This window comes from Spea bombifrons, chromosome 3 (genome assembly GCF_027358695.1).
Source record: "Spea bombifrons isolate aSpeBom1 chromosome 3, aSpeBom1.2.pri, whole genome shotgun sequence".
NCBI lineage: Eukaryota > Metazoa > Chordata > Amphibia > Anura > Pelobatidae > Spea > Spea bombifrons.
Window position 1 is genome coordinate 590,462 of NC_071089.1, and position 20,222 is coordinate 610,683.

Consider the following 20,222-nt stretch of genomic DNA (forward strand, 5'->3'; position numbering starts at 1 on the left):
AGGCAAAGAGCAAAGGGGCAAGAGGAAGGGTTAAAGGGGTCAACCTGGGAGAACAGGTCCTTAGAGGGGGTTAAAGGGTGATTACTGTGAAAAGCAGCAGTTTAATTGCCCCCCGAGGGGTGCAAGAATGTGCAGGAAGTTTGAGGAGAGGCTCGGAATTATTTGAAGGAAGGAGGACGTGGAGTGACGTAAGCCGATGAGCCCCCCGCAGGGGCCGGAGACCTGGCCGGGGTCACTCGTAGGCATCATCGTCGTCGAAGATAAATGAATCGGGTTCGAGGTTTTCCGATTCGTCGTCTTCATCGTAGGAAAAGTCGTCTTCGTCGAGATCCTCATCGAACTCCTCGTGCCACTGAGGGACGTACTCATCGTCATCATCATCATCATCTTCCTGCTCCCCGGCTGTGTCTCCCGAATCCGAGGCGCCGTCCGCAGCGCTGCGGGGAGATGGAACGGCAATGAAGAGGATCACCAACGTTACAACACAGGCTCAAGCGATCAGCTGTGCGCGGGGGGGGGCAATCAGCTAGCGAACTGGGCTGCGATCAGCTGCGGGATGGGCAAGCTGGGCCGCGATTAGGGCAGCAGGGTACAGAGCTCTTACTCTAAGGCGGCCCCTCCAGAGGGCACATTGGACAGCTTCATTTCTTTCAGCTCCGGCTGCGAGAGGAACCCGATGCGGAAATCCTAGAAATAAAACATTCATGATCAGAATGACTCGGCTCCCCCAGTCCTTAGGGGCCACTGAGTTCTTCTGTTACTCACCTGAGTGGAGTGCTGCAGGATCCCTTGGAGTCTCTCCTGGACTCTTCTCACCAGCTCCAGGCCGCTGCTGTACTTCCTGCCGGCGAAGAGCCGCGCGCCGGACGCCAGGTCCTCGCTCTCCAAGAGACTGTTCTCTGCGGGAACGGCGGACAGGCGATGAGCGGAGCGAGAGACAAACAGCCCCCCACACGCGAGCGAGACCCCCACACGGGCCAGAGACGGCGAAAACCGAGTCTCATGAGTCAGGAAATGCCCCCCGTGATACTCCGGACCCCAGCCTCCATCGTGGGCTGATCTTACAGGGCTTCAGACCGCCGTGTGTCAACCCCCAGACCCCCCCCCCAAGCTCTCCGGTGAGACAGAGCCTGGCCCCCAGACCCCCCCAAGCTGTCCGCTCGGCCAGAGCGTGGGCCCCGGACCCCCCAGCCCGATGCTCACCCAGCAGAATCTGCAACGCGCTGACGTGAAGCTCGAGGTTCTCCGTCTGCGACTCCAGAACGTCGAGCCGCTCAGAGTCCTGATTGTAGTAACTGTACACGCAGGAATACGCCAGAACCTGCGCGACAAACACCATTCAACACACGGGCAGTTACCGTGGCGACGGGGGGGGCACACATGGGGAGGGGGTATTGGGGGGGGCGAACGCTCACCTTGCGGCTCAGCTCCAGCACCCGGCAGGCTGTGACCAGGAGGGTGAGCGAGCGCAGCGGGACCTCCTCATCGAGGACACACAAGCGATTGCGTAGAGACACCGCAAAGTCCTAGGGGCGGCAAAAAAAGATAAAGCTGAAGCTGGTGGCAGGGTGCGCACAGTGACGCGTGTAGTAAGCGTGTGCGGTACCTTGGCGTGGTGCTGGAATGTACATTTATCATTATAATCCTGGAACCTCTTCTCCTGACGCGCTGCTTTACTGACCTGGGGGAACACAAACACACACAAACCTGTCCTAGAGGTGTCACAGAGTAACCCCAGCCCTGCCATTCCCAGAGGCGTCACACACTCACTGCAGCCTGTCCCAGAGGCGTCACACACTCACTGCAGCCAGTCCCAGAGGCGTCACACACTCACTGCAGCCAGTCCCAGAGGCGTCACACACTCACTTCAGCCAGTCCCAGACTCGTCACACACTCACTCCAGCCAGTCCCAGAGGCGTCACACACTCACTCCAGCCAGTCCCATACTCGTCACACACTCACTCCAGCCAGTCCCAGAGGCGTCACACACTCACTCCAGCCAGTCCCAGAGGCGTCACACACTCACTCCAGCCAGTCCCAGAGGCGTCACACACTCACTCCAGCCAGTCCCAGAGGCGTCACGCACTCACTGCAGCCAGTCCCAGAGGCGTCACGCACTCACTGCAGCCAGTCCCAGAGGTGTCACGCACTCACTGCAGCCAGTCCCAGAGGTGTCACGCACTCACTGCAGCCAGTCCCAGAGGCGTCACGCACTCACTGCAGCCAGTCCCAGAGGCGTCACGCACTCACTGCAGCCAGTCCCAGAGGCGTCACGCACTCACTGCAGCCAGTCCCAGAGGCGTCACACACTCACTCCAGCCAGTCCCAGAGGCGTCACACACTCACTCCAGCCAGTCCCGGAGGCGTCACACACTCACTCCAGCCAGTCCCAGAGGCGTCACACACTCACTCCAGCCAGTCCCAGAGGCATCACACACTCATTCCAGCCAGTCCCAGAGGTGTCACGCACTCACTGCAGCCAGTCCCAGAGGCGTCACACACTCACTCCAGCCAGTCGCAGACTCGTCACACACTCACTCCAGCCAGTCCCAGAGGCATCACACACTCATTCCAGCCAGTCCCAGAGGCATCACACACTCATTCCAGCCAGTCCCAGAGGCGTCACACACTCACTCCAGCCAGTGCCAGAGGCGTCACACACTCACTGCAGCCAGTCCCAGAGGCGTCACACACTCACTGCAGCCAGTCCCAGAGGCGTCACACACTCACTGCAGCCAGTCCCAGAGGCGTCACACATTCACTGCAGCCCTCCCAGTCCTGGCGGTGCCGGGGACATGCCTTACCATGGCAGAGCAGTTGTAGTAGTCTTTGTGGGTTGGTTTCCAGGGTTTGAGGCATCGCCAGCAGAATCCGTGGTTACATTTGGCACACGTCATGCTGGAAGAAGAGGGGAACGGCCGTTAACGCTAAACCGGCAGAGCCGCAGAGCCCCCCGATATGGCGGAAGAATCCCCCCCCGCTTACTGCAGACAGCCCTCGTTCTTCTCGATCGGGGCCCGGCAGCTCGGGCAGTGCTTGGATATGAGTTTGGTGAGGTGTTTGCTCTGAGCCTCGGCCGTCATCCCTTCGTAGAAACCTCCATCGTCCATCCACTGGGACACGTGGCTGCAGCTGGCCGGGTAATGAGCCTGCGACAGAGAGAACCCTTAACACACGCCCGGGGGCCGCGGGACACACGCCCGGGGGCCGCGGGACACACGCCCGGGGGCCGCTCACCTCCGGGAAGCTGCAGTCGAAGCAGGAAAGCCAGGAGCATTTGGCGCAGGCAGCCCCGCTCCCCAGGCCCTCCTTACACAGCACGCGGTCGCAGCCCTGCGGGTTGGTGCACCACGTCAGGTTGGAGCAGCTTTCCACGAATCCTCGGAGCAGAGACTTCTCGTACTGCAAGAGCCAAGAGAGTCGCGGTCAGACGGGCCCCCCAAAAAACCTCGGCCCCTCGGTGGCGCTTACAGGCCAGGGGCCGGATAAAGGGCAAAAAACACAGAAGGGGTCTCTTTGGTCTCGTCTATATGTCTATCCCATGCATGTTTAAACCCCCTCACTGTATTACACTCTACCACCTCTGCTGGGAGGCTGTTACACATGATAGGAAAAGCTTTCTTCATTTCGCTGCTGCCCTGGCATTTGCACAATAGCCCAATAACAGGAAATACAGACTGCCCTGGGGCGGGGTATAAAGAATACGTCGCCTTCAGAGAGAGCGAACCCCCGAGAGGTGAACTTTAACCCGGAATGGATACCAAAATCTCTATTTCTTCCCCATGACCCCGAGGGGCAGAACAGACCTCTGATAGCCCCTGGACAGGCCCCCGCGGGGCTTTACCTTGTCCATGACCTCCGCGGAGGATATGATGTTGCGGATGAAGTCCGTGGTGGGCTGCGCCAGGCAGTCGGTGGTGGGACAGGTGCAGTTCAGCACCAGGTTCTGCTCGATCCGGGTGCTCAGATACTCCTTCCAGCAGTTCTGGGGGAAGATGGCAGATCTCAGTATTAAAGATGGGGCAGATTGGACAGATCTCCAGGCGCCCATGGAAAATACCCCACAAAATGCCCCTCCACCTTCTGCCACCAAACAGGGCCGAATAAGCCTGCAGGCGGGGGGACACGGATGTAACCACGACGTGGCTTTCATACGGAACGTTACTCCCCACGATGCGTGGAAAGAGGATTCGTGTTTTGCCCCGAATCGGTACCCGACACGCACCTTACAGCAGAAGTGGCGGCAGGACAGGGTTGGAGGGCTGTCGTCCGGGGTCAGGGGGCTCATGCACACAGGGCAGGTGGGCTGGGAGGTCTCGGGGGGCTGGGACTCCGGCACTTGTAACCCCGAGGCAATGAGCAAAGACTCCGCTTCCTCCGTGTATCTCTGAATCAGAAGGTCCACGTTCCACTTGCAATGGATGAGAAGGTGCTGGGCCACGTCTGGGCTCACACTCACGGTTTCAGACACTTGGTTGACCATCTGGGACATCAGGGTCCACACCTCTTCCTGGCTCAAGGTGCGGCCCATGGGGAGCAGAACCATCTCCAGAAGCCCCTGCTCCGTGCCTTCTTCTGAGCTGGAACACAGCAAAGACACGCGTGACACACAGAACGACCTTCACATTAGTTCCATCAGAATGAATGACTCTCCCGGTACCTGCTGGGGGACACCTTGGCCCCCGCGTCCCGCTTCTTGTGGCTGGAGCCATGGAAGCTGATGTGGGCTTTGCTCTTGTGGGGAGTGGAGGGGACCTTGGAGAGATACTCCAGCACGTGGGGCCGATCCTCGCTGCGCCGCACGTAACCCTGGCTGATGAGATGCATGATGCAGGACAGGACGTCCGTGGTGCTGCAGCCGAAGTTCAGGAAGCGGAGGCTTTTCCTCGGCTCCAGTATCTGACAAGCATCGATTACCTGGCGGAGAGAGAAGACGGAGCCGCTCAGAGGAGGCCGCCCGGCGCGGGGGAGCCGCTCAGAGGAGGCCGCCCGGCCCGAGGGAGCCGCTCAGAGGAGGCCGGCGCGGGGGAGCCGCTCAGAGGAGGCCGCCCCGGCCCGAGGGAGCCGCTCAGAGGAGGCCGCCCGGCGCGGGGGAGCCGCTCAGAGGAGGCCGCCCGGCGCGGGGGAGCCGCTCAGAGGAGGCCGCCCGGCGCGGGGGAGCCGCTCAGAGGAGGCCGCCCGGCGCGGGGGAGCCGCTCAGAGGAGGCCGCCCGGCCCGAGGGAGCCGCTCAGAGGAGGCCGGCGCGGGGGAGCCGCTCAGAGGAGACTGCCCCGGCACGCAGCCGCTCAGAGGAGACTGCCCCGGCACGCAGCCGCTCAGAGGAGACTGCCCCGGCACGCAGCCGCTCAGAGGAGACTGCCCCGGCACGCAGCCGCTCAGAGGAGACTGCCCCGGCACGCAGCCGCTCAGAGGAGACTGCCCCGGCCCGAGGGAGCCGCTCAGAGGAGGCCGGCGCGGGGGAGCCGCTCAGAGGAGACTGCCCCGGCACGCAGCCGCTCAGAGGAGGCCGCCCCGGCCCGAGGGAGCCGCTCAGAGGAGGCCGCCCCGGCCCGAGGGAGCCGCTCAGAGGAGGCCGCCCCGGCCCGAGGGAGCCGCTCAGAGGAGGCCGCCCCGGCCCGAGGGAGCCGCTCAGAGGAGGCCGCCCCGGCCCGAGGGAGCCGCTCAGAGGAGGCCGGCGCGGGGGAGCCGCTCAGAGGAGACTGCCCCGGCACGCAGCCGCTCAGAGGAGGCCGCCCCGGCCCGAGGGAGCCGCTCAGAGGAGGCCGCCCGGCGCGGGGGAGCCGCTCAGAGGAGGCCGCCCGGCGCGGGGGAGCCGCTCAGAGGAGGCCGCCCGGCGCGGGGGAGCCGCTCAGAGGAGGCCGCCCTCCCATATCATACACAGAGCACCTTGGACACAGACCCACGCCGTCGAGAAGTTCTCTGCACGACTGCAGCCTTCGAGGGGACAGCGGGCGCCACCAACCCAAGGACCCACATCCCCGAGCCAAGCCGGATCGGCCCCCGAGCTGCGGTTTGATTGGGTCCTCGCCACTTACCCGGAACACCAAGTTGTCGATGTGAAGCTCCTTCTCCTCCTTCATGATTTGGGTGATGAGGCAGAAGATGATATTTCTCTTCTTCTCCATCGAGCGTCCTTCGTCCTCTTCAACGTTCAGATAGACCTGCTGGGGCAGCAGCTGGAACGCCTTTCCGGGGCGGCCCTCTATCTGCCCCTCGTCATTCAAACACAAACGCCCTATGGGGGATGGGAGAAGAGTCAACGGCGTGCGGGGAAGGTGATGGAGGCCGGTACAGGAGGTCAAAGAACCCAAGCGAGCCGCCATATACTCTCTCTCTCACCGGCAGATGGATTCCCGCAAGGCGTCCATAACCCGGTGCCACAGGGTCTATTACCCAACAGGGCCGCCACGTACCTGCCTCGTTGCGGGTCAGGATGCTGCCTCTGGCAGTCAGCGGCGTCAGCGCGTGGCTCAGGAGAGCTGGGGAGAGATCCGTGGACTGAAGAATCGACTCCTCAGAAACTTCCTGGAAAGTCAACAAACGGGGATGGAAGCCGGAGCCACAACCTGCTTCACACAGCGGGAAACAACCGCAAGCCCCCCGGACAGCCCCCCAGATACACAGCGCTGGATTACCACCCCCTGCCCGGGCGGCCTCACCTCCCGCTGGTTAAACAGAAGCAAGATGAACATCTGCAGGGTGGACACGCGGAGGGTCCGGTCGCCATACTGCAGCTCGGCATTTCCCAGCCACGTCCACTGCAGCCGGCGCCACGGAGAAACGTCGGAGCCCGGAAGAGACTGACCTGCAGCAAGACCCCAAAACAAAGGCTTTATCCGCGCGCAGAGCCCCCGCCGCGCGCACCGCACGCTAATAAAGGGGCAATTTACTAACCCACCACAGACACGGGGAAGCAGATTATATCTCATGGACGTTCCTACAGCGCATTAGCTTCCCGCGTGGTCCGGCGCGTGAGACCGGACAGACGCGCAGCGCGTGCGCGGGGGCAGCCAGTCCGTACTTTTTGTGTAGAAGTCGGTGAATCGCTGCAGGGAAGCACCGAGGGATTCTGGGAAATGTCTGCTCGGGTCGTCCATGTAGCAGAGGGAGGACACGGCCCAGCAGCGCGGAGACAGGACGGAGATCTGCACGGGCGCATCCTCCTCGTCCTCCCCGCTTCCAGACGGCTCCTCCATAACCTGCGCGACAGACACCAGACATGCAGCCGCCGAGAACCAGACGATATTGAGGAGTTTTGGCTCATCTCCCCGCAGTGTCACTCACCTGCCCCCCCCTCCTCACCTCATCCTCCTCTTCCTCGGACAGGAGGCCGATGTCGAGCTCCTGCAGGCTGTACAGATGTTGGTCTCTCTGCAGATCCTTCGCCTCCTGCAGGTTTTTCAGCATCTGCTGCGGGAATCGGTTCGGGAAGCAGATCCCGATGTGTTCGACCACCGAGTCCTCCAGCCAGCAGGGGCCGAGAGAGAGCAGCCGGTCGGCCAGGTAGTGCCTGCAACGCAAAGCATCATGGGAGATGGGGACCTGCAACGCGTCATGGGAGACGGGGACCGAGGGGGGTCTGCAAAGCATCATGGGAGACGGGGACCGAGGGGGGGTCTGCAAAGCATCATGGGAGATGGGGACCTGGGGGCAGGCAGTTTCGGGTGAGTGCACGCTCCGCGCAGCATTGCTCACTCACCTGTAGAAATGCTCAAACGAGTTTGCGAGCTCCAAATCCGACAGAAAGAGAACAAACTCCAGGAACCGCTGCAGCTGCTTCGCCGGCCGCGAGTCCGAGGAGTCAGAGCGGATCTCCAGTATCCTGCGATCGATGTACCGGGCAAACTGCTCCGTCACCTGCAACGGGACGACGACACGGGTCAGCACACAGAACCCAGCGCCGCCATCAACGACACGGGGCAGCACACAGAACCCGGCGCCGCCATCAACGACACGGGTCAGCACACAGAACCCGGCGCCGCCATCAACGACACGGGTCAGCACACAGAACCCGGCGCCGCCATCAACGACACGGGGCAGCACACAGAACCCGGCGCCAAAGGGGTACATATGACAGGGGGTCAGCCCTCCCGAGTATCACAACGGACAGGGCACACAGCCCTCCCAAGGGGCACTCCGGACAGAGGCACACAGGATGAGGGGTGGGCTCCCCCGGACAGGGCACACGGGACGGAGGGGTCGGCCCCCCGGACAGGGCATGCGGGCTCACATGCAGCGCGGTCAGGAAGCTGAGCTGCAGGAGCCCCTCGCAGAATCCTTGGCGCAGAGCGAAGAGGAACTGAGTCTGCTGCCCGAAGAGCTCCTCCATGGCCTCCCCGAGACCCCGGTACACGGAGCAGAAACGGGGAACGAGATCCTCGTCGCTCCACGACGCCTCCAGAAACCGGTGCACCTGAAACAGGCAATGGCGTCAAACACAGGAGGGGCAGATACCCCGGGATACCCCCCAGATCTGCCCCGCAACTTACCTGCTTCTGCACCACTCCCTGCCAGCACTGAGCGATTCCCGCCAGACTGCTGACGCCGGGGCCGGGGTCCTTCGCTGAAACCGAGTCCCGACGCTTCACATCTGGGGAGAGGAGAGAACCCTGGAGAGGCTGCTGTCCCAGCGACTAACCTGCCCCGGGCAACAGCCCCACAGCTACAACCCCCCCCCCCGGCTCCATTAGACCCTCCACTGAGAACATTATCACATGGGGGGCCATCTACGGACTCACATCACATCACTCAGACGTACCGGGCTCGGCCCCTTACTGCCCCTCAGACGCACCGGGCTCGGCCCCTTACTGCCCCTCAGACGGGGGATATAGAGCTCACAGGCACGGATCCAGACATAAAAACCCACGTATTCCTCACGGGCCCCAAGGGGCCACCAGCTGGACATTCCCGCTCTCACACTCACTGGCTTTGCTCAGGGGCTTCAGGGCATCGGTTTCGGGGAGGACGGTGTCCACGTGGACCAGCAGATGCGTCAGTCTGCGCACGCGCGAGTTAAACACAGACACACGGCTCTTCGGACGGCAGGAAAGGCGCCCGTTCTCCAGGTACCGGGTGAGGAGCCATCCGAGGGGACTCAATCCGCCCGCGTCTGAAACGAGAGGGGTAAAGGGGCTGAAAAATATCACCACCTGGGGTAACAACCACCAGGGGGCAGACTATCAGCACCCGGGGTAACACGACCACCAGGGGGTAGACTATCAGCACCAGGGGTAACGTGACCACCAGGGGACAGACTATCAGCACACGGGGTAACACGACCACCAGGGGGCAGACTATCACCACCTGGGGTAACGCGACCACCAGGGGGCAGACTATCACCGCCCGGGGTAACGCGACCACCAGGGGGCAGACTATCACCGCCCGGGGTAACACGACCACCAGGGGGCAGACTATCACCACCCGGGGTAACACGACCACCAGGGGGCAGACAATCACCACCCGGGGTAACACGACCACCAGGGGGCAGACAATCAGCACCAGGGGTAACGCGACCACCAGGGGGCAGACTATCAGCGCCTGGGGTAACAACCACCAGGGGGCAGACTATCAGCGCCTGGGGTAACAACCACCAGGGGGCAGACTATCAGCACCAGGGGTAACACGACCACCAGGGGGCAGACTATCACCACCAGGGGTAACCCGACCAACCAGGGGCCTCAGGATCTGTTGCAGGATCTGGGATCGCGTTTATATCTGCAGGTGTGAGGGGCGACTAACGAGAATCCGGCGACCGGTCTGATTTTCGGCAGATACCTGGGGTAGTTATGCTCTGCACTAACGGGGCAATTAGTGCTTCCCAGCAGGTGCGTCCCAGAGCCTGAGCCGCCTCCTCATCCGGCAAGAAACGTTCAGCGAACTCCTGCTCGTGCGCCAGGGCCCGATTCAACCTGTAACGACAAGACCCCCGATAACACCAACAGAGGGTCTCCGTACAGCCCACAGCGCGCCGGCCAACCGCAACGCAGGCAACAGCGCGCCGGCCAACCGCAACGCAGGCAACAGCGCGCCGGCCAACCGCAACGCAGGCAACAGCGCGCCGGCCAACCGCAACGCAGGCAACAGCGCGCCGGCCAACCGCAACGCAGGCAACAGCGCGCCGGCCAACCGCAACGCAGGCAACAGCGCGCCGGCCAACCGCAACGCAGGCAACAGCGCGCCGGCCAACCGCAACGCAGGCAACAGCGCGCAGGCCAACCGCAACGCAGGCAACAGCGCGCAGGCCAACCGCAACCCAATGAGCGTGCGCGTTGCAGATCCCGCCCGCTCACCTGCTGAAGAGCTGCAGTAAAGAGTCGCGTTTGTCGCGGATCTCCTGGCCCCAGCTGTGAGCGCGGCTCGTGTAGAAGAGGAACGTCCTCCGGCAGAGCTGCTCCTTAAACACCGGCCAGAACGTGGGCTTCGGCCCCAGGATCTCCAGGCCGCGCACGCGCGTGTCGATACCGCCCTGTAAAGCAAGCGTTTACGGCTCGTCACCCACAAGGAGACTTATGTGACGTTCCCTACGGGCCAGAGACTGACCTGCTGGCAGCGCTTGATCCGGATCTGAACGATGGGCCAGAAGCGGCTGAGGTTCTCCAGGAGCAGGACTCGGCCGGCCGTGCTGGGGATGTTCACCTGTAACACACAGCGGCCACGTTATTACCCTGCGAGCCCAACAAACTACCCCCCGAGAACAACACCGGCGAGGGTAAAATACCCCCGGCCTCTAACCAGCCCGACTCCAGCCTCAAGGATCCAGAACCGGTGTCCTGATCTCAGCCCGGACACGGAACCGGACACGGAACCGGACAGCGGCTCAGTTACCCCAGGACTAGCTGGCGGCACCGGAAAGCTCCACGGCGGACAGGTAACCGGACGAACCAGATAACACAACAGCCACACGGCTAATGCTTTTTACTGCCCCAGAGGGGGGCAAAAAAACACACAAAAAAAAAACCTAAATCACCGCATTGAGCTCCGTGTTAATGCCGGACGGATTCTCCCCTCCCGTCACGACTATCCGAGCCGGCATGTAACTGGTGTCCTCACTGGCCACGATGACAAACAGCTGCCTGCGGGGAGGAAAAAGTGACAATTACCTCTGTCACACCAACGAGACCCTCTACCGATCTCCTCACCAGATGCCAAGAGCGCGAGGAGAGCTGGAGCTGCCCCGGCGCACCTGATAACTACCCCCCGGTGCATGTAGATGTTGATGTAATGGGAGCCGGTACTTCCGCTGGACTCCCAGTAGGATTTGGGGTTCCCGTCCGTCAGTTTGCCGGCCCGGTACGGGTTGGACGACACCTCGATTTTCTCCCAGCATTTGTCTTCCTTCAGTTCCACGCTGGAGCCTGGAGCGACAAACGGGCGCCGGGGTGAGGAGGGAGCGAGGGAGCGACAAACGGGCGCCGTGGTGAGGAGGGCAACTTCGGGGGTATACACCAGTGACGGGGGGTATACACCAGTGACGGGGGGGGGCACACACCAGCGAGGGGGAAATAAAAGACGGAGGCGGATTTCACTCACCTTGGCAGAGGTTCCGCAGAAACACATCGAAGAACGGGATGTTAATCTGCTGCCGGCTGCGTCGGTGCTCCTCTATCTGCCCCAGAACCATCTGACGGGAAAACCCCCAGCAGATCATCATGCATTGTGTTATATATTCAGTAATGCTGTACAAAGGGATTGCCCCCCATACCCCGCGGCTTAACACCCCCCGTACCGCACACCCCCATGCGCAGCATCGCAGAGGTTGCAGCTTGTGTTCTCTGCCCCTCGCCGGGACCCCGGGGGCCACTCGGTCTGTGTTTACGGCTGTCGCCCTTGTCGTGGCCCTCGCGAGCAGGCGGCTCACCTGGATGCACCCGGCGAGGATGCTCGTGGCCATCTTCTGGTAGAGGCTGGCGTATTTCTCGCAGTCGGCCAGCAGCTCTCGCAGCTCCGACGCCTGCAGGAGGCCCGAGTTCTGCTTCTCCAGCACTTTGCCGAGGGTCTCCTTGGCGCAGAGACGGCACATGACGACGGCGAAGTCCTTGTTGGTGGAGGCCAAGCGGTGAAGGAAGGAGACGATCTCTTGGAGGAGCTGCGATGGGACAGACGGGCGAGAAGAGACCGCGGGTCAGCCAGTCTCTGGCGTTACCCCCGCCAAGCCTTCCTGTAACCACCCCCGGCGGTCCCTGCGTTGCCCCCTCCACTCACCTCTTGGTCGGCGCAGTTGCTCCCCAGAGAGTTGAGCGAGGGCTCGATGCTCCGGTGCCAGGGGAGACCGTCCTCTTGGTAAAAATCCAGAGCTTTGTTCAGGATCCTGGGAAGAGACAGCGGAGCGTTGGTCACGAGACAGCCCCTCGCCGAGACATCCATTACAGCCCAACCACGCAGAGCGCTCACCGGTAGAGACAGAGCTGCAGCCGCCGGTCCGTCTTCAGCTGCTCCAGGCTGGAAAGCAGCAGCAGGAAGAAGTCGCCGTCGGTGAGGAGCCGAGAGACATCGCAGCGCATGGACGAGACATCGTTACATAGACAGCGCTCCAGCGACGGGAGAAGCTCTCTGCACGCCCGAGAGTCCTTCAGAGAGGAGAGTAAGGCCGGTAAATCCATCTCCTGCACCTCCTGAGTGCGAGTGTCACCTGGAATAAAGCCACAGCGAGTGAGCATGGAGTGTCCCTCTCCTGCACTCCTCCTTGAGTGTAAAAGATACCACGAAGAGTGCAGTAGAGGGTCGAAGCAGTAGGGTTAGAGTTTCCCCGTATCCAACGTGCACACAAGTAGCCCAAAGCGGGCCGGCCACGTTACGGAGCTACGTTTGGGACAATATCGGGTAAAATACCGGGGTGAAAATGCAGGTTTGTAATGAAATAAACCGGACAAACCACCCCCCCCCCCCCCCCCCCCGTCGGCTCACTAAACTCTTTATCCCTCCCCCGTTCGTAATAAACCTTCCTGATTTTTCGCATCACTTCCTGCTTTTAATGAGTAAATCTATGAAATAATCCCCCCCTCCCCAAAAATCCGGTTTTAATATTTTCCGATCCCCGCGTCACCCGGTGAGCTGCCCTTTTGGGGGGCATCCTTATGATTTTGAGGAGCGCAGCATGGACAATATTTCACGAGGCCGAGTCACGTTTACCAGCGGCGCATGCGCAATACTCAGCCACGCGATCCGGCCGGACGCAGGACACCCCGACACCGCCATCCCACCGAGATCCCAAGCCCCCCCCCCCGCGTTGGGTCCCGGATGAGAGCGCCGCGCAGAGCTCCCACCTGTGCCGTCGGGGTCGGTCTTCTCCTGCCCGCTCTTCAGGAGCTCGGCGAGTTGTTTCTGCGCGAACAGGTCCAGCCGGCCGTGCACGGAGTTGCCGGAGTCGTCGATGAAGCTCTGCAGGGCCGAGGGTAAGGCACAGCCGGACAGCTGCTCCTCCAAACCGGTGTGGTTATCAATCAGCATGCGGACCACCAGGAGCCAGTTATACACGGCGGAGAAACACCTGAGGAGCAGACAGGACCCCCGGGTCACCAACGAGACCGGCACAACGCCAGCCGCAGAGAGGGCACGTGACCGCGGCCCCCGGGGCAGATAACACCCAGTAAGGGTTTGGGGTACATCATGGCGGAGATGGGGCTCTCGTTACTCACTCCGGAGTGGCCAGCAGCTTGCCGATGGCCCCAGGAATCGCCCTCAGGAGGTTGGTGGAGCCGCCGCTGGCAGCCGAGCCGATGCTGGAGAAAATCTCTTTGATCACCTGGACGTCGGAAGGATTGAGCGCGTAACGGCGGGAGCTCCCCCGCAGCTCGCAGCTCCCCACGCCGGTCAGCACCTTCAGGACCTGGAAGGCGGCAGCCGTGACATCAGCACCTAGCAAACCCGGTACCGGCCCCAAGCACCCCGCCACCTCCTATATACCCCGCCAGCTCCACACACCCCACCAGCTCCACCTATATACCCCGCCACCTCCTATATACCCCGCCAGCTCCACACACCCCACCAGCTCCACCTATATACCCCGCCAGCTCCATACACCCCGCAGCTCCACCTATATACCCCGCCAGCTCCATACACCCCACAGCTCCACCTATATACCCCGCCAGCTCCATACACCCCACAGCTCCACCTATATGCCCCGCCAGCTCCATACACCCCACAGCTCCACCTATATACCCCGCCAGCTCCATACACCCCACAGCTCCACCTATATACCCCGCCAGCTCCATACACCCCACAGCTCCACCTATATACCCCGCCAGCTTCATACACCCCACAGCTCCACCTATATACCCCGCCAGCTCCATACACCCCGCAGCTCCACCTATATACCCCGCCAGCTTCATACACCCCACAGCTCCACCTATATACCCCGCCAGCTTCATACACCCCACAGCTCCACCTATATACCCCGCCAGCTTCATACACCCCACAGCTCCACCTATATACCCCGCCAGCTCCATACACCCCACAGCTCCACCTATATACCCCGCCAGCTCCATACACCCCACAGCTCCACCTATATACCCTGCCAGCTCCATACACCCCGCAGCTCCACCTATATACCCCGCCAGCTCCATACACCCCACAGCTCCACCTATATACCCCGCCAGCTCCATACACCCCACAGCTCCACCTATATACCCCGCCAGCTTCATACACCCCACAGCTCCACCTATATCCCCCGCCAGCTTCATACACCCCACAGCTCCACCTATATACCCCGCCAGCTCCATACCCCCCACAGCTCCACCTATGTACCCCGCCAGCTTCATACACCCCACAGCTCCACCTATATACCCCGCCAGCTCCATACACCCCACAGCTCCACCTATATACCCCGCCAGCTCCATACACCCCACAGCTCCACCTATATACCCCGCCAGCTCCATACACCCCACAGCTCCACCTATATACCCCGCCAGTGGCATGCGCTGCTGTGGCGCCACTCACAGCCAGGCCGGCGTGTTGTATCGCGGCTGACGAGTGGTGCTCCTGCATGCACCCCAGCACGGCACGCACTCCACCTTCTGTGGCAAACAGGACCCGCCAGTCGTATTTGGACATCAGGACATAAGTCAGCTGCAGACCGGTGGCCACCAGCTGCTTCTCCTTCACATGGTTGGTGAGGAACTCCACCAGCATCTTCACGATCTTCTCTCTAAATAGATGAACACAAATCACAAATTGCACAGCGCGGTACACAACGGGTTAACATTCCCCCGCAGAGCATTTCACTTCGTAGAATAACGCGAGACCCGGGGGCCCGGCGCGGAGCGGCTCCCCCCACAGAGACAGCATGAAGTCACTCATGATGGAGACACAAACATAACGCGCCTCTCCCCGAGTACCTGGCGCGACCCTCCGCTTTCACCCCGTGCGCCTCCTCTCCGGCCTGCTGCTCTAGGACCTGGATGATGGAGCCGAGGGCTTCCGCTCCGCAGACGCTCCTTTTTGCTTTCTCCAGCATCTCCAGCAGCATCTCCAGGGTAATGACACTCGAGTGGCCCTTGAAGGTGGTGAAGCCTGCGGAACATGAACACCACGAGAGTCAGGGAACCCCCACGGCCGGCTTCAGGACGCTTCTGGCCACGCTGCGCCTCACCTTTGCTCTTTTCGATGGCAAGCTCTGTGGGCTGCAGACCCTCGAGGGAGAGCAGGTTGTTGAGGAGCTGAAGGTCGGACAGTTCGGGATTAGGGTGGGCTCCTATCTTCTCTATTTTCTGGGTTTCTTCTTTCTTTGGCTTCTTAGACAGGAATCCCCCCTGTACGGCGTTCTCGTGGAAGGACGACTCGGGGTTCGGGCTTCGCGCCTCGCCGGCCTTCGCACCGAGAAGGTACTTTGAGAAGACGCGTGAGTTTTGCAGGTCGCTCAGAGCACATCCGTGGCACCGGTCCGCAAGGAACGCCAGAACCTTCCGGGCCACGTCCACGGACACCGAGATCTGCATCAGAACCGGCTCATCCAGACCCGTCAGCTGCAGGACAGCAAAAGGTGGTTTTATGCGCTTATTCTAATACGCCGGGGCCCTTTCTACACCCAGCCCCTGCTTTATAAAGCCAATAACCTCTACTGAAAGAAAGAAGCCACCGCCAGATAATCGGCAGGAAGCCAGAGACCCGCCATTTATTCATGTTCTAAAAACGGATACTCCACCCCCCGCGCATGCAAAATGTTTAGCAAGAGCGTCCAGGGATATCCAGAACCCCTCCTTACTAAAAACACTTTATTTAACCCCTTCATGTATTTGACTCTCTCTTTCCTGTCCCCCTTTCCCTAGGCACGTTATTAAAGGTTTCTAAGCCTTTCTTGGTATGTTTTGTTAGTAAGGGCCACTGGGGTCGCCCACTGCTTCACTAAACAGCCCCCTCGCCTTTAAATGATTTATAATTGTAGCCCCCAGCCTCGCTGTTCTCATTTAGCGGTCAGCAAAGTCTGTTTTAAGCCCGTATTTTGTATTTTTGTGTCCCAAATGCGTGATTTTACACTTGATCATGTTAAACTGGGCAACAAACTAGTCCATTCCCCTTGTTTCCATAGACCAACCACCATTTTTATTTAAACATTCTGGGGTGTCAACCACGTCCGCAACCGCTCCAAAAAAGAAATCCTCCCCTTGCAGATCACTCGTAGCGGTACCCGAAGCGAGAGCGAACTCGTCCGGTTACTCTTCCTAAATAAAGCTGTAGCTTTTGAAGACTCTCTGACCTCTCAAACAGTTTTGTTCCCCAGCCGAATCGGATCGTGACGTTTCCCCACGAGACCCAATTCCCTGGGCTCCTCTCTCCAATGACCTCACGCACCTCTTCCTCCTGGCTCTGTCTGATGATGTCATAAGCTTCCTGCTGCTCCGGGGCATCCAGTCTTCTGATAAAGAAGAGAAGCTCCCACCATTCATCTTGTCTGAGAGCCCCCGACTCCTCATAAGTACTTCCGGCCAAGTAGGGGAGCGCGTACAGGCCACAAGAGTGTTTAGGGTGTAACAACTGGACCACTGCGGGGGGAAAAACACTGGTGTTAATTTGGGGGGGGGGGATCAACAAGATTATGGAGTTGTAACTTCCACGCGGACACGGTCAGGTGACCTTTTAGTAGAAGGAAAGATCTAAAAAAAAGAATAAAATAAAAAAAGAAACTGGAAGACAGGCGAGGCACCGACCTGGAGAAAGCTTCAGGTTTTCGGTAAGACTTGAGGCCTTCTCCTGACCGTCTTCTTCCGTCTTGCTTCCAGAGCTAACAATCTCCAGCATGTGCCAGTGTACCCAGTAGGTGCGGCCCGTGGATCTCCACAGCACCTAAAACAGAGCAGGACGACGTAACTAGCAAAGCAAATGCCCTTTATATGAACCGAGACAGCCTCTCCCTCTCCAGTAGCACGTCCCGGCAAAACCGAACGACGGCAAAACCGAACGACGGCGGCACGGAGACCACCAGACACGGAGCCACAGCCTGTTAGATCAGCGCCATTAATAACGCACGCCGGGTTTCCAATAACTCGGTCAGATTTTTGACTCACCTGAACAGGTGGCGTCCCGTTGTTGCTCTGTCGGAAGACTCCTTCATCTCCAGTGATGGCCTCTTCGTAATCCTCCAGCATCCTCACAGTCATACCCGGCTTTAAGGCTTCCTGGATGTAATCGACGTAGGCGTTTCGGGTCGGGAAGTCAGACAGCGTCATGAACTCCTTCGCTGGCTTCCTCTTGGGAGGCGAGGGGCGCCGCTGAGCCGTCACGGCTATTTGGAGTCCGGCGCAGGCCGGGGCCTTCGGCTGGAAGATTGAGCGGAGAACCCGCGGCTGGTGATTCTCCCTGGGAAGGGCGCCGTCGGCAGCGTGGTCGCTGACCCAGCCCATGACCCGCACCAGCTCACAGATCAAGCTGCCCACCGCCATACTAAAATCAAACTGGCGCTGGAGGCGGCTCTTCTCGCCGTGCTCCGGGCGCTCGCTGCTCAGCTGGTCCAGAAGAGACGTGACGCACAAGTAACGTTTCACCAGAGAGAAGAGCTGCTTGCCGGGAATCTGCCGGGAAATAATAACGTCAGGTGGCTGGAGCTGGCACGGGGAAAGCCAAAATCGCCACAACACGCCCCAAAAAGATCAAAAAAACATAACATAATAATAATACGGTAAAGTTTGTCACAAGACGGGGCAGGAACTAGTAATAAATCCAGGAAAGACTTACAGCAGCTTCCTCCGGCCGCCCTGAATCCTCAGACTCACCTGAGGAAGGTGGATCCCATCGAAGGAGATGCAGTGCTCCTCGGAGCTCGTGGTCTCAGCAAAGAGCTGCAGCAAAGTGTAACGCGATTCAAAATCCATGTGCTGCTCGATCCCGTCCTGCTGACTGAGGGACAGCAAGACGTGGGCGCGACTTCCTGGGGGGGGAAAGGGGGGAGATCATTGCGAGACGGGGACGAGACGGGGGCCGATTATCATGTGGCGAGACGTGGGCCGACTTTCCCCCACAGAACGGGAGAACCTGCCGGCCGCAGCGAGACGTTCTGTCGGCCGTTACATGCAGAATACGCCAGGACAAATATCCCAGCAGAAGTGACTAACAGCGTTGGGTTAGGTGAACGTGCCAGCTGTCCCGGAGATACAGTGACTCAGTGCATCCGTTTATATAGCCTCTCCCAGTTGGACAGACTTTCCATCGTCTTCAGACCCAGCGATTACTGCACAGATTCCACGGAACGGGAAACCGAGGTCTAAGCGCGGATCCGCCAGCCACCGAAACGCGTGATTTAACCCGACTGCAAACACGGATCACACGGCTGTTACTCACCGGCTTAACGCCGCATTCCGGGGGCAGCAACGCCCCCCCCCACAACAAGAACAATCCACGGCTAAAGGGTGACCCCCATCTCACTACAGAAACACGCCAGGCCTGGCCATATTATCTCCTATTTACCATATATTAATAAAAATAACCTCCGTTACCCCCATCATGCTGTATCTAGGAGCCGCCATCTCGCTGCCCCGTCACGGGGTATAAATCGCTGCCCCGTCGCCCTGAGATATCTGTGATAATAGCGTTACGGACGGACCTGCGCGGCCGGAAACAATCTCTATCGCTAGAGGCTCACGCGACGTCCGCTAAATCAACGCGGGGAGAGAACCGGCTTCCAACTTCCTGCGTGGGCTGGCACTGGGAGAGAACAGGAAGCGGCTTCCAACTTCCTGCGCGGGGAGAGAACAGGAAGCAGCTTCCAACTTCCTGCGCGGGGAGAGAACAGGAAGCAGCTTCCAACTTCCTGCGCGGGCTGGCGGGAGGATTCTGATACAGTCTCCACTGAGGGATCATGGGAAATGGGGGAGAATTTCCCCTTATATGTGGAATAATGATCTTGTATAAGTCTGATTATTAAATAAAGATTAAGGAGAATAACATAACGTCTCTCACGTGTGTCACATGACACATGACACCCCCCCCCGGTTCTCACCTGCATCGTGCGAGGCCAGGGCGCGGAGCATCTTGCCGGCGTTCTTGCGGATCTGTTTCTCCTGGTTGCAGAGCATCTTCATCAGCAGGTCCAGGGCCCCCGTCTCCTTAAACACCCCGGCTAAGGAGCCTATGCTGGCGTAAGCACTGAGCACATGGATGGTGTTGAGGATGGAGGCGTCGGGGCCGCTGCTCTGGGACATCTGTCTGGCCGCTCTCTGGACCAGCATCCTCACATCTTCTCTCATTTCTCGCAGAGCCTCGTCATCCGGCGCCCCGGACGCCTTCTCTTCCGGTACCCCGGACCCCTCCGGCTTACGCTTCCCCAACAGAGTGGGGCAGTTGGCGTATACCTCCTCCGCCGACATCCACATCAGGATATTGGGGGTTTTGTTCTCGGTCACCAAGGCGGCCCCGCTGGTTCCCGCTCCCTCCTCCAGGTTCTGAACGGCCCATCGGATCAGGTATTCAGAGAGTCCTTCCGGGCTCCGGCGCTGGCGCAGCAGCTCCTCGGGCTGAGCCTGCAGCTTGGGACCCAACTGGACCACGAGGTTCCCATTCCTGCGCTCTCCCACCAACATGACGGAGCCTGCGGAAAGGGCATGGAGACGGCATATGAGAGAGAGAGAGAGAGAGAGAGAGAGAGAGAACGGGGACCCGGCACACAAACAGCGAGAGCGAGAGAGCGGGGACCCGGCACGCAAACAGAGAGAGCAAGAGCAGGGACAACGGGGACCGGGCAAACAAACAGCGAGAGAGAGAGAGAGAGAGAGAGAGAACGGGGACCCGGCACACA

At 60.2% G+C, this 20,222-nt stretch overlaps 1 protein-coding gene across 1 annotated transcript; it reads right to left on the bottom strand.

The window, feature by feature from the left end:
• Nucleotides 1-81: 81 nt before the first annotated feature.
• Nucleotides 82-20,010, bottom strand: CUL9 (cullin 9). The gene is made up of 40 exons (XM_053460115.1): nucleotides 19,428-20,010; nucleotides 18,205-18,359; nucleotides 17,500-18,003; nucleotides 17,143-17,278; nucleotides 16,787-16,977; nucleotides 15,588-15,960; nucleotides 15,334-15,508; nucleotides 14,936-15,143; nucleotides 13,636-13,826; nucleotides 13,264-13,487; nucleotides 12,392-12,629; nucleotides 12,203-12,308; nucleotides 11,859-12,086; nucleotides 11,531-11,621; nucleotides 11,184-11,355; nucleotides 10,968-11,073; nucleotides 10,541-10,636; nucleotides 10,291-10,466; nucleotides 9,776-9,909; nucleotides 8,925-9,110; nucleotides 8,491-8,591; nucleotides 8,232-8,414; nucleotides 7,701-7,858; nucleotides 7,304-7,511; nucleotides 7,023-7,200; nucleotides 6,661-6,806; nucleotides 6,415-6,526; nucleotides 6,037-6,236; nucleotides 4,661-4,917; nucleotides 4,226-4,580; nucleotides 3,845-3,985; nucleotides 3,238-3,402; nucleotides 2,986-3,149; nucleotides 2,805-2,898; nucleotides 1,607-1,681; nucleotides 1,416-1,526; nucleotides 1,204-1,321; nucleotides 766-899; nucleotides 605-687; nucleotides 82-437 (listed from the first exon to the last, which is right to left on the bottom strand). The coding sequence occupies exons 1-40, from the start codon at nucleotides 20,005-20,007 to the stop codon at nucleotides 233-235; spliced, it is 7,458 nt and encodes a 2,485-aa protein (XP_053316090.1). The 5' UTR covers nucleotides 20,008-20,010; the 3' UTR covers nucleotides 82-232.
• Between the last annotated feature and the right edge of the window lie 212 nt (nucleotides 20,011-20,222).